Source organism: Cricetulus griseus, chromosome 4 (assembly GCF_003668045.3).
Source record: "Cricetulus griseus strain 17A/GY chromosome 4, alternate assembly CriGri-PICRH-1.0, whole genome shotgun sequence".
Classification (NCBI taxonomy): Eukaryota; Metazoa; Chordata; class Mammalia; order Rodentia; family Cricetidae; genus Cricetulus; species Cricetulus griseus.
Window position 1 is genome coordinate 54,901,551 of NC_048597.1, and position 14,431 is coordinate 54,915,981.

The 14,431-nt window shown below is 37.6% G+C and overlaps 1 protein-coding gene across 2 annotated transcripts in view; it reads right to left on the minus strand.

The window, feature by feature from the left end:
• Nucleotides 1-1,006: 1,006 nt before the first annotated feature.
• Nucleotides 1,007-14,431, minus strand: part of Ccdc14 (coiled-coil domain containing 14) — a 28,178-nt gene continuing 14,753 nt past the window's right edge. For both annotated transcript variants that reach the window (XM_027412780.2, XM_027412781.2), the window contains 5 exons: nt 12,776-12,917; nt 5,938-6,005; nt 4,596-4,814; nt 4,381-4,513; nt 1,007-3,205 (listed from right to left, as the gene is read on the minus strand). In XM_027412780.2, coding sequence (XP_027268581.1) covers nt 2,221-3,205; nt 4,381-4,513; nt 4,596-4,814; nt 5,938-6,005; nt 12,776-12,917 — 1,547 coding nt within the window. In that variant the 3' untranslated portion in view covers nt 1,007-2,220. The remainder of the gene's footprint in view (nt 3,206-4,380; nt 4,514-4,595; nt 4,815-5,937; nt 6,006-12,775; nt 12,918-14,431) is intronic.

The window sequence follows — 14,431 nt, forward strand, 5'->3', positions numbered from 1 at the left end:
CAGGCTGGCAGAAAGAGATAAAATAGAAGAAATCTAGGCTAGAGGGAATGAGAAGAGGAGGAGAGAACGAGGGACAGAGTAACACACCCAGGGCCAGAAACCAGGCAGCCGTCAGCCAGACAGACCTAGAGACAGCAGGAAAGTAAGATATACAGAAAGAATGAAAGGTAAAAAGCCCTGAAGCAAAAGGTAGAAAAAGAGAAACAGCTTAATTTAAGTGAAAAAAAAAAAAAAAAGAAGCTAGCCAGAAACAAGTCTAAGCTAGGCTGAGCATTCATTAATTACTAAGAAGTCTCCGAGTCATGATTTGGGAGTTGGTTGGTGGCCTAAAAAGAAAAGGCCTGGCACAAGACAATACCCTATAGACTTACATACAGAACAATCTTATGAAGTCATTTTCTCAATTAAGATTGCCCTTCCTGACAGCTCTAGGTTTATGTCAAAATGACAAACACTAACCAGCACACTATTAAGGGGCTCATAGGAGTCCTGATGTACAGCTAGTTGGTCAGTTGTGGACTTGTGACTAGCATCTAAACAAGGTGTCAGTCTTCTAGCAATGAAACCACAACCTGTTTGAATACCTCCAGGGGGAGTGTCTGAACTGGATTGGTGTTTCTGAACAACCGTTTGCTGGCTGCTGAGGTGAAATTTCTATGCATTCTGAGATCACAGAAATGTGTTGCCAGCAATAGTAAGAGAAACTTTCTTTATCTTCAGAATTATCATATAAAAGATCTTGAGGATTTACTTTAATTTTTTTTTCTTATTAGTCTACACATTTAAATGTGTGGACATGGATTTAGCAGGGTGCACATATAGAAGTTAGAGGACAACTCTAGGGGTCTGTTTTCTCCTGTCACCTTCACATGATTTGGGGATTGAACTCAGGTAGGTTGTCAGGTACTAGGTAACTAGCACCTTTACCTGCCAAGCCATCTCAGTGGCCCCCAGAACTTACTTGTGCTTATGAGTAACAGTTGATGTTTGAGAACACAAAGATGACCCAGTTTTCTACTTGTGTTTATTTTGTGTTTCTGAACATAGATGGTGAAAAGCTATGATGTGTTACCTCCAAATAAGTAAACAAATTAACTTATGAATACTGGAAGTAAGCATATTTAAAATGTTAACAAGTCCATGAAAATATTTTACAACTCATTTTAATACATTCATACCTAAAAAATTCTATGAAGTCTGGATATATTAAATAGTCTATCATGGTCCTTCCAAGGTTGTAGAACTATGAAAATACAGCAGGAGGAAATCTTGGAACCAGCAGAATGCTTGAATGCCAGAGGCTGCCCAAGTAACAGATTCTACTACACCAGACAGGTGACTTGTACCTAGAGTTATTGACACTGCACACCTGTAAAGTAATTACAGCACCAGGAGGCTGATGTGGGAAGATCTAAAGTTTTAGGTCATCTTGGGCTACATGGCAAGACAGGACAAAGAGCTGGTAGAACAATGTTCTCAGCTAAATGATGGGGGAAAATTGGGCCACAAAGGCAGAATCATCACTAGTGCTGAGATTTGCAAACTCTATCATTTCTCAATGACAGTAAGAAAAATCCAAATAATTCTTACTAAAAAATCAAAATTATTAAGGTAAAACTCAGTTGTTAGCATTACCTTATCAGTCTGACTTTATTTTTGAAAGGTCTTAAAATGTACATTCAAGACAAATATAATAAATAAAATGCCCAAGATTTAAGTTATCACCTATATTTCCTTGGACCAACTAATTGTATGAAGTAGGTACACTGGTACCTTTCTCTCTTTGACATGTTAATGCATGTTATCCACAGCATAGCCTGTAACGTACAAGCACACTATCATTAAGATATAAACAACAGATATTCCAAAGCAGGAAACTTTAATTAGCGACTCTGCTCCCATTATCCTTCGGACAGCCAGAATCCTCAGTAACCGTAGCACTGATCCAGCAGTTACACCGTGAAGATTCTCTCCAAGAAGCACCACAACACTTGCTTAGTCAGCTACAACTTTCTTCTCTAAGCAATCACTAATTTCTTAAGAAAATGTGTTTGTACAAGCTTCAGGTGTTAAAATATTCTAACAGTAAATTTATTCCATTTATTATTTCATACATAATTAATAGTATAAAATGTTCTCTCTAAGGAAACCTAAAAAACACTATGAATGTAGCCAAGTTCTACTCTTAACAAAAAACACTCAATCAGTTTTCTTCCAAACTCACTTCTCCAGAAGGCCAGTCCTTAAGGACTTCTGGAGTCGAGCAATGTTGGCATCCAATGCTGCCAGGCCATTTCTGAAGTCTTGTTCATCATGAGAGGTAAACGTCGAAAAAGAGGAGATGCTCCAGTCTGACATCAAGTCCGAATTCAGAAAGCTGACATCACTGACGATGTTGCCCGTCACTGGAACACCAGAGCTTTGACAAGCTGATGGCCCATGATGTGTGGCCTGTTCTTTTGGGTGCTCAGTACCAGCACCAGCAGCACCAGCAGCACCAGCAGCACCAGCAGCACCAGCAGCATCACCAGCAGAAGCAGGTATCTTATCAATTGCTTCCTTTATTCTCCTGAGGAGCTGCATGTCCTCTGTGTCAGATGCTCTGGAAAGATTCCCAGGAGCATCTTCTGCTTCATTTCGTGAAGAACAAACTAGTGGTGCGCACGGACTATGTTCTCTTTTAGAGGCAAGTGCATTGCCACTGGCTAGCTGTGTTGTAGCAACACTTCTCATTGGCTGGGGAGACAATCTCTCAGAAAGTGGCGAATGCTTTTTAGAAGTGCTTCTAGCAAAAGGAATGTAAAGCGTATTGTCCACATTACACTCATCTTCTATTAAAGCGATAGTTTCACATTCTGTATCTGAATCCTCTACTAAAGCAGCAGAAGCCATTCCAGGTGCGAAGCCCCCACCCACTGCCCTAGTGTCACTATGTGGAGGGCCCTGTGAGGGTAGCACCTTTTCACACAGTCTGGGTGGCTCTGTGGCTTCCTCATTTGTAAGGAGCTCTGAATGCGCAAAGCTGTGATTTGTCTCCAGTTTATTTAAGTAGCTCATTATGGATGTGTGAAGAGGGGTTGGGTCCTGATGAAGCTGCTGATCATAAATATTCAGAAGAGACTTGGTTAGGTTACTCCCCAGCTTGCTGCGGGAAGCGTCCATACTGAGATCTGAGAGCAGCTTTGCCATACTACTCTGTAAAGTTCTGCCAAGAAGAATGTAGTACAGTAATTACTATGTCTGACCCAAGTCTTTAACTCATTTCTAATACTTCTACCCTTTAAAAGAAGGACTTAAGTATGAAAATTAGTGTTGGAAGGCTTTGAAAACAGAAAATTAAAACAACCAATGACAAAAGGTCTTGATTTATATCAATCTACTCTCACATGTAAAAGTAAAAGCTCCTAAGTTTTTTTCCTTACAGTATAGAAATACTTTATTCTTGAGCAACATTGCAAACTGAACCTTTGAGTTAAAATCAGCCTAGTAAGTGGTATGCTAAAGTATAGCAGAATTACTATATTAAATTAAGTATATTCATAAAACTAAGAAGATTATATACAACACTTAATTTATATATAATGGACATACATTTCTCAAAAAATTTATAAATAAAAATGAATCATTTGGAACGATGAGCTTCCAGAATCATTAAAAGAATAGTCAGGTCTACTGGATTTTAGGCCTGTAATTACTGACTACTCTGAAATGTTTAAAAGTAGTTGAAATTCCAAAGATCATCAAATGTCTCAAAAGAAAACAAAAGATTTTTGTAAAGTTTCTATAAAAGTATAAAAAGATATATTTATTTATTTGGGAAGACACTGAGTAAAGAATGAAGACATTTTAGGGCCTGTGACCAAATCCCTCACTTTACCGATGAAATGAAAAACAAAAAGTCAAAAAGGTTAAGTGACTTACCCAATATTATATGGCAGGAGGACTTGATTTAGCAAGTTAGATGCATATCATGAGTTATTTTGTGGTCCCCTGACAACTCTATTCATGTCAACTTTATAACTGAGGTTTAGAGGGTTAAATAATGTGCACAGAATTACTCAGCTAATATGTAGCTCAGATGAGAGTCCATTCAGGTCTCTTTGGTGTCAGAGCCAGGGAGCTTAACTACTTCACTATACAGTGTCCAGTTCTTTGTCGGAGCCAATTGGTTACCCATAATCTACAACCCCATGATTTAAAAAAAAAAAAAAAAAAAAAAAAGCCTTTAGATAGGTCTGGAATCTCTAATGTGATATAGAACAAAGAGAGGGAAAAGACAAAATAGGGGGTGGGGAGAGGAAGAAAGAAGGCCTGTATGGTTTTGGAGTTTATAAAGACATCTAATAAAAGGCTTGGGTTACCCATAGGAAGCAAGTTTACCTGGTTAGTTCTCTAAGTCGAGCAACCTCAGCATCACGCTGGCGTAGTGTTATTCCCAATATCTGATTTTCCTTTTCTGCCGTCTCTAATTTAAACCGAAAGTTCTTCTCATTGGCCAAGGCTTCCTCCAATTCTAAAGCAAACAACGACAAAAGCCCCTTCAGCTTCCTTACCGCTTTAGAAACAAAGACTATATCTACAGTTCAAATACACACCAATTTTTACCCTTGTCATCTCAATGTCAAACTGCTGTTTATTCTGAAGAAGAGTTTGCTCTTTGTCTTTAAACATAGTGGTAAATTTTTTATTTTCATCTCTCTGGTTTTCTATCACTTTTAAGAGCTCTTCATTTTTACTCTGTAGTAACTCCTGGCTCTTCAGCGACTCTTGTAGTTGATTTTGCAGCGACACATTCAGTGACTGAAGGGACAACACTATAATAAAACATCAAACAGTTGTTTCCTAATTTTTAAAACACATCTAAAAAATACGTGTTTTTAGAAAAATAAAAGCTCCTAAGTTCACTGATTTCCCTCAATAGTAACAATGTTCAAACAATCTATAGAAATACTAAATATATTTAAAAAAAAGCAGGAGTAATATCTTTTTTTCCAATTGATATTTTAGTCATAAGTTGTTTTTTACCTTTAAAAACAAATGAATAATACATGTGCAAAGTATCTCAAACTCCACAAAATGCGAAAGATGCCACCAAACAATTCTCAATTATGACAAATAATTTTTTTTCATTAGTAGTCTGTGTTGGCAATGCTATTCTTCAGAACCTGAAATTTCTCCTTCCAGGCCCTCCTGGAATTTGATGTTTTAGTTGGCAAATCTTCTATTATTCGGATGGGCCTGCCTTTGTATATGATTTGGTGTTCCTTTCTTGCTGATTTCAGTTTGCTCTATTCTTACACTCTTTCTTTCTCCATTAAGACAATTTGGTATTCACCTTGTAGTTCCAGTAACTGAGGAAGGAGGGAGGATCAATTGAGCCTAGAAGTCTAAGGGTAGCCTGAGCAACACAGTAAGACCCATTTAGAAGAAAACAACAGAAAAAAAAAATAAAATAAAGGTCATTTGACAATATCTGTCAAAACAGCAGCTATATACATTTTGGTTTAGTAATTCTACTAGAAATCTATCCTGCAAAATGCATATGTACGTGCACAGACATTGGAACAAAGATTTTCTTTTTTTATTTCACTTTTATTCACATTGTGGGAAAGGCTGAAAATACCCAAATAGATAGATAGGGTCAAACACTTCTGGCTGGGGTAGTACTTGATGTCACCTAGGCTGGCCTCAAACTTGTGGCAATCCTCCTGCCTCACAAATACTGGGATTACAAGAATACCCAATAACTGTTTAAAACTGTAATACAGTTACTCCTAATTTTAAAGTAGATAAAAGCCCACTTAGACAAAGGAACTGAGAGCACAAGCCTGCACCAACATTTCTAGAATTTCTATTGAATGTTAAAAATATTGAAAATACTATTCAACATTTCTAGACAAGGACATCAGGTTCAATCCTTAAAGTTCTTCTACGCACATTCAAGGTTACCAGGTGTCTTTGGAGTTTTCTCTTCTCTGAAGCGCTGATTCAAAATTCTTAGTTGCCTAAAGGAAATAATGAAGATCTATAAGAATCCTAAGCCCATTTTACAGTATATTATCCTGGAATGTTCAACTATGTAAAGATGTGTTACATTTGTTTCTGCTGCCTTTGCTAACAATGTAAAGATGTGTTGTATTTATTTCACCTTGCTTGCCTAAGACACCTGATTGGTCTAACAAAAAGCTGGATGGCCAATAGCTAGGAAGGAGAGGGATAGGCTGGGCTGGTGGGCAGATAGAATAAGTAGGAGGAGAAATCTAGGCAGGACAGAAGAAGAAGAGAACAAGGGAGAAAGAAAGGTGACACATCTGGGGCCAAAAACCAAGCATCTGCCTGCCAGCCAGCCAGCCATGGAGACAGCAGGAAAGTAAGATATACAGAAAGAAAGAGGGTAAAAAGCCCAGAAGAAAAATGTAGATAAAGAGAAGCATTAAAGTAAGAGCTGAGCATTTATAACTAATAAGTCTTGTCAAGATTTGGGAACTAGTTGGTGGCCCAAAAGAAAGTCTGCTACAATATTCATCTGATAGACTATCAAAACTAAATATATCTACCAAAAAGACAAACACTATCATCACTAGTCCATCTCAAACCCCAAACCAAACACAAAATCTAAATGAACAAAACAACAAAATCATACTATTCAGGGCCCATTTTTAACCCCAGCATCCCCTACCCAAACAATTGCCTTTTATATTCATATATACATATATGTATATAAATATTCGTGTGTGTGTGTGTGTGTGTGTGTGTGTGTGTGTGTGTGTGTGTGTGTGTGTGTGTGTGTGTGTGTGTTCACTCTCAATAAAAGTTCCAAGACTAGCCTTGATCCTGTAATCTTCCTGCCTCAGTATCTTGAGTAGCTGGGACTACAGGTCTACACCACCAGACCCAGGACAGACAGGTGTAGAAAAATTATTCAGGACATCATAAACCTGCCCCACAGTTTCCAAAACTGACCTGGAACTCAGTATTGTAGCTCATGGTGGCCTAAACTTCAGATGCTCCTACCTCAGTCTTTGAAGTACTGGGACAATACTCATGCACCACATGTCCAGCTGGTTCCTTTGTTTTCCTTATCTTTACCTTCATATCTCTTCTTTCAAAATAATACATATGTGTGTATATATACACATATACAGTATCTTTACTATGGTAGATTACCTTTTAAAGTAACTCATTGCCGTCTACTAGAATACCTGCAGGTGCTAGCTACCAGACATATTTCTGCTTCATGTCTGTGATACATTAACAAAGTTAGAACACATAAATCTATGCTTCCAGTAATTTCATTATTAGATGTTGGTATCAAGTCTGTCTTCATGATATACACCTGCTTCACAAACAAGACTATGTAAGTAGGTACTGATCAGGACAAAGCAAAAACTCTCTGATATTTAGTATCTTTCCAGAATTGGAAACTTTCTGAATTGAAGTATTTGATTTAGTTACTGAATCTAAAATGATAGTACCCTTGCCAAAGACCATTCACAAGTATTAATTCTGGTTAAAGAGTTAAGAACACAAAATATATCAGTAACACAAAATCCAACAACACAAATTTTATAAGGAAATATAAATAATCTTTAACTAAGGAAGGCATCTCTAAGCAAGATTTAAAATCTAACAACCATCAAGTAAAGAATACAGAGTTAAACACATCATAGTTTGAAGCTTGTTTTAGAATTGAAGTTCTGGAAAAAGAGCAAGCAATTCATCTAAGAAAGCTAAATGATTTATAAGCATTTAAAAACCGCTTAGCTTGGGGATGACGGATGGCTTACCACAGAAATAAAGGGCCTGGGTTTGGATTTCTAGTGCCCACATGAGAAGCTGGGCATAGTGGCACGACACTCACCACTGGCCTCTACATGTACACACATACATGAATGCACAGAACACACACACTAAAATAAACATACAAAAATTAAAATAAAAGGAAATAGCTCTTCATTAGTGACAGTTTAGGAAAATTTTCTCAGTCTGTATGAGTTTATTGTAACCATTTGGATGATAGCTTGGCAACATCCAAGCTATAAAATAGATGTCATTTTTGACAGTTTTTAAAATTAATTTCATTTTATATGCATGGGTGTTTTGCCTGCATGTATGTGTACCACATGTATGCCTGGTGCCATTGAGGCAAAGGAGGGTGTCAGACCCCCTGGAACTGGAGTTACAGATGGTTATCACTGTCATGTGAGTGCTGAGTAGCCAACATGAGTCTTCAGCAAGAGCAGTAAACACCCTTAACCACTAAGCCCTCTCTCCATCTCCCGTACAAGCTAGTTTTACCTATAGGTTATTTACTCTGAGAAATAGCTATATATATGCAAAAGCATATAAAACATAGGTATATACAAGATATATATTGTAATATTTGACAAGAAAATGAAAACTTAAGACATGATACAAGTTATGGTTCATCCATATGATGAAATATAGATATTGAAAAGCAATAAGATTATATATATATATATATGTGTGTGTGTGTGTGTGTGTGTGTGTGTGTGTGTGTGTGTGTGTGTGTGTGTTGTGTGTACCAACATAGAAAGATCACCAAAAATGACTTGGGGACAGCTCAGTGATATGGCACTTGCAAGGCATGTGCAAGGTCTTGTGTTCAATATGCACTAGTGGAAAAAAACAAAACAAACAAACCTCCGAGATACACTAGAAAGTAAAAAGTAATGAGTGGTAAACAAAACACTGATTTTTTTTCTAAAGGGCTCCCTTCAATTACAAAACATGCAGATCTGGAAACGGCAGCACAGAGTGATGACCAAGAATGTAAAACAGAATGCCTCTTCTGGTGTCTCCCAGAAAACCAGCAGGTACCGTATATGGGAACAATTTTTTGGTTGTTGTTTTGGTTTGGTTTGGTTTTTGTTTTTTTGGTTTTGTTTTGTTTTACAATCTTTTGCATGCTGCTGTTCAGGTTCTTCTCTTTTGAAACATTAGCCAAGGTGAACTTTCTATCATTCATTATAAGTCCCCCATGCCCACCCTTGTCCTCTAAGTATGATACTTTCCCATTTGCTCTTAAAAAATATGGTATGAAGGGCCTGGAGGTGGTTCAGTGGGTGAGAGCTTGTTGTGTAAGCATGTGGTGCTGAGTTTGAATCCCACCATGCAAAAAAGCTGGGTATGGCTGTACATGACCTTAACCCCAGCACCTGGAGGTGGAGACAGGAGCTCACTAGCCAGCCAGCCTAGCAAAACAGCAGTCTTCTGGTTCAGCTCCAGGTCCCATCTCAGATGAAGAGCCACAGAGGAAGGCACTCAACATCTTCATCTGGTCTACACAAGTGTGCCTGTGCAGAACATCGTTCGTTTGTTCGTTCTTCCCTCCCTCCCTCCCTCCTTCCCTCCCTCTCCCTCTCTCTTTCTCTCTTCCCCCCCCCTTCCTCCTCCTCTCTCCTTCCCCACTGCTCTGTCTCTCTCACAGAGAGAGCCAACTACAAACTATGGTACATTGTTCAGGACTCACTGCATTGGGGGATGGTGATTTTTGTCTTAAGAAGTTTATTTTAAAGCCTGGTGTTGGTGGCACACACCTTAGTTCCAGCACTTGGGAGGCAGAAGCAGGCAGATCTCTGTGAGTTTGAGGCCAGCCTGGTCTACAGAGTGAGTTTCAGGACAGCCAGGGCTGTTACATAGAGAAACCCTGTCTTGAAAAAAACAAAAAAACAAAACATACATAAAAAGAAGTCTATTCTAGACCTATCTTCGTCCTTGCTGCTCCTTGCTCTGAATATTACACACATTCTCTCCTATCATCTTTTCTGCCTGTGGCTTGTATCTTAATTTTCTTGTTACTTCCCTTATTGCTTCTCCCTAGGGTTTTTCATGGCTGCTTTTCTTTTGTTCTTTCCTTGTAAAGCTGTAATTCCCTACAATTAATCTTGTGCTCATGGTCTATACCTACTTGGTGAATTCATCAGCTAGATTCTAAAAACAAATTACTTGCATTTAGCCGCTATCTTCTCCAGTGCCTACAAGGCTAGACCCATGGTCAAAGCTCCGAAAAGTGTTCAAATTCCCAAATTTACATTTCTGGCTTGGATCTTATTCTTATGTTCTTACTTACTCGTTTCTCCATACAACAGAGTAAATCTAAATTTTAACTCACTCGCTCTCACACCACCTCTCCTAATTACAAAATAAAGTGTGGGAGGGGACAATCAGAGAAATGCACTCTTCTCTAGGAGTTCCCATCTGGAGGTACTATCCTACCATCTGTCAAGAAGACAAGATAAGCCAGGAGGTAGTGGTGCATGCCTTTAATCCCAGCACTTGGGAGGCAGAGCCTCTCTGTGAGTTCCAGGCTAGCATGGTCTACAGAGCAAGTCGCAGGATAGCCAGGGCTACACAGAGAAACCATGTCTTGAGAAGAGAAAAAAAAAAAGACAAGACAAATATCTTAATGGCATCCTCAACTCTGTTGTGCTCTGTCTGGACTCTAATGAGATTTTATATTTGAGTCTGTGATCACAGGAAGTAATCATAAATTCCAAGTCATCTTATAAATATTAAGGTACTCTCTAGACTGATGGTTCCTAATACGAGATATTCTACTCTGAACCTCCATCCAGGATCTTTTGGGATGTACTAGGGACTTCTATAGTTAAATTCAATAAAGCATTACAGATTACAGATATCTTGTGGGTTGGGAACAGGAAGAATAAATGGAGACAACTGTGTTTCAGATATCCCATAAGATCTGGACATTTCAAAATGCCCAAAGTACCATACGAGCAATGCACTTAGCAGTTTTTCTTTTTACCACAAGATGGCAATACACTTCAAGTTGTGTGGGGGTTGGGTGGGAAGGGAAATGATCCATTTTCTAGTTAAAAACATGTAGTTTGCAAATGTCTACAAAGATAAAAATAAAAACCACTTCTAAATAAGCATACCAATTCTAGTTATTGTTTATAATGAGATTTATGAATGATTCTTTTCAAATAAAGATTACAAAATAGCATAAAATTCCCACATCGCTACTGGAAGTCTCTAGTCTAGGGAACTCTAACAAATTCATTTTTCAGTAATTTTATCCTGTAAAAGGTCAAGTAAATAACAGTGGCAGGAGAATGTTATACAGTCATTTTTCCCCCTAAGGACAGACAGCTAGAAAGCTCTACTGTCAATCCAAAGCAGTAGATATCAGTTAATTTTTCTAAGTTACCCTTATAAAAATTAAAAACTAGTGACAAATTAAAGAGTAAGCCTGCTTTTCATGAGTGGTTTATAAATGAACTCCGACAGCAATTCTAAAATGAGATTTCCATGGTGACAATGCTAAAATGATAATTTTCTCAGGCTAGGTTCTGGTATGCTTAAGAACCCGATTATTGTATTATCACTCTTTTAAATAATAGACATTTATTAGTATTATTCTTTTGCTCTGCAAACTATAAGTCCACAGCTAAGATCTGGTGTTCTAAAATTAAATCACCTTGGAGTTAAAACTAAATTCCCTCAATTCCTAAATATACAACCTTTCTGTGCCTTGGTTTCCTCCCCTTTAGTTGAAAATGGCAATACTTTATAGAGCTACTAGGAGGACTCAAGTGACAGCATATATAAAGAGCAATAGCCCAGCACATGACAAACATTCAATAAATGTTACTTATTCTTGATCTTAATTTTGAAAGATTAATACTGTTACAGGGATCCCTCAGATCAGGACTGATGACAGTATTATTAAATGCACCAACTACCCACAAATGATCTCTTTCTAGATGTAATCTCTGTAGGCTACAGACCCTGACTTTAAACTACTCTCCAACTAGGGATCCTACTTTACAGCTTTCAAGTCTCTTGTAGGTCCCTGCGAGTCCCATCTAACCTCCTGGTGACATTGTCAGGGCACATTCACAATGCAGAGCTGCAGAAGCATCTGAAAACGAACTCCAGTACAAAGTACACCATCAGATCCTAGACTACAAGATTTAGTGGTTATCCCAGAAACACTGAGAGTTAAAACAATACCGATAATATACGGGTGATTTCCCCTACATTTCAAGATTACCTCACTGGTTTTGATTTTTTAAACAAATTAAGAATATAATTTCATTAAGTTAATACAGTTAAAAAGAAAAAGTATATAGGAATTCAAGTAAACTTTGTTCTATGTCTCAGTGTGGCAGGGCTACCAGCACTCAGCTCCCCCTGTCAGGTTCTCTTCCTTGACCATATGCTCCAGGCATTTGTACCAGGAGGGAACATTTGAGGTTTTAGGTTTTAGACTACAAAATGTTAAGGACAGTGAGATGTTACTTCTGGTCCAAGACATGTAAGATTATTATATTCACACTCCCTGTCCCCACCAGTCCCACTGAGACAGTGGCTTCATAAAGTAAAAAGAATCCCAGATTCTGAGTCAGATGAAAAAGAGCCTTCGGTGACCCATGATATTCTTGGAGAAAGAAAGAATACACTTTTTCTGTGACTTAGATGTTTGTTACTGTAAACTAACTTAGATTAACACAGAAACTACATGAATCAGCTACATCTTCCTAGGTACATGCATGCTGACAAGTGACATCAAGGATAAAATAGGTGGGAGAAAATGTATCCTAGCAGGCAGAAGTAACGGAAAGTTGGAGAATGTAGAAACCTTTAGAAGATGAAAAAGGAAAGGCATCAATATCGAAAGGCTATAATCTGCGTTCCTTATGGAGTCCTAGCTATCTCACCTGCATCTGTGCTCTGGCCGTGGGACACCTTTACCTCTAGACAACAATATTCAAAGAGCGCATCTTACCTTCGCAACTGAGCGTTCTCACTTCTCAGTGGCTGCAGGGCCAATGCTATTTCAACTTCTATATTTGTGTGGCCACTCACTGCTGAAAGTCCAGATATGCATGCCTCTACTTCTGTTATCAATCTCTCAACTTCTGAGTCCTCTATAAAAGGCAGTTTAGTTTAATCGGTACTTTAAATTGACAAGATTATTAGCATGTGTTATTAAAAGTCTTTATAGATAAATACATACTCATTATAGATTTTAACTTCATTACTCATGAGTTTACACAAATTCTATTTGCCTTTATCCTATTGTCTACATTTGCTTACTCAAAACAATTCTACAGAAGTTACATTGAGTAAGGAAAGATTAAGCTTAAATCACAATATTATTTAGTGATTATTTTTCAGTTAAGGGAAATGGGAAGCAAATGCATGATTTATTGTATATAACATGTTTTAAATTGTGTATGTATACTACAATAGCTAAACTGAGTTAACAGACATGCATTGCCTCATATATTAATTTTTTGTGTTGACAAAGCTAGCAACCTAATCTCTTAGCAATTGAAAATTACACTGTTATTTACTATAATCAGTCACTATGCTGCACATTAGATTTCTTGCTTTTAAGTCCTTCCTCCTCTCTAATTGAGATTTTTTTTATTTATTATACTTTGACCAACATTTCAATTACTTCACTCTTGAAGCCTAAGCTTCTTCATAGTTAAACAGAGCTAAAAAGCAGTCTGTCATTAGGTTAGTGAGATTAGAATGAGATACTGTTATCCAAAACTCAATTTCCTTCCCTAAAGTGTAGCCCATTATCAGACTTCTGTGAGACTCGGGTGAGGTCACTCATGTGAAATATAACACATTGCTGGGCCATGGTGAGTATTAAAGACTTCTAACACTGGTATAATATTACCACCACTATTGTGATCTTGATTAAATGTTTGGTTAAAAGAAGAGAAAGAGCCAAGTGTGGTGGTATACACTTAATTCCAGTACTTGGCAGACAGAGTAGGTAGGTTTCTGTAAATTCAAGTCCAGTCTGGGTTTACACAGCAAGTTCTGGGCCAACCAGAGCTATACAGTGAGTCCCTATCTCAAACAAAAAACAGAAACAAAAACAATCGTGTCTAATCTGAAGCTCTGGAAACATAACAATTTTAGCACACTTAACCTAGCTCTTAACTGTGCTGTATTTTCAAGAATTTTAGAATTCTGTATGTATGTCAGCCTGTATAAATGGCAGCTATTCTGTTAGTTCCACAATCAATTACTGTGCTTTCTACTCAAGGCTCTGAGTATTTGTAATTCATTGCAAGCAAAAGCCACTACTTCAGAAAAATGCATACTTAATGAAAACATAAATGTAGCTTAAAGACATTTTATTGGTATAAGAGAAAAATGCTAAACATAAACTAAAAGACCAGTTAGTGGCATGGGTTACTGTGCAAAGTGAAATCTGTTGAACAATTTAACAGTTAGTTCTTATATAATGGAAGGAAATTTGCATCTTTGTTAAACAGAAAAACAGTCATCTCACAACTATTATTTTCTTTCTATGGATTCTCTGTACTGGATCTTTTCAAGCCTGTCTATATCAAATAGAATGAATACACACTTGCAAGTGCTTGCTATTCCTCAATACATGTCAAGTCCACAGGAA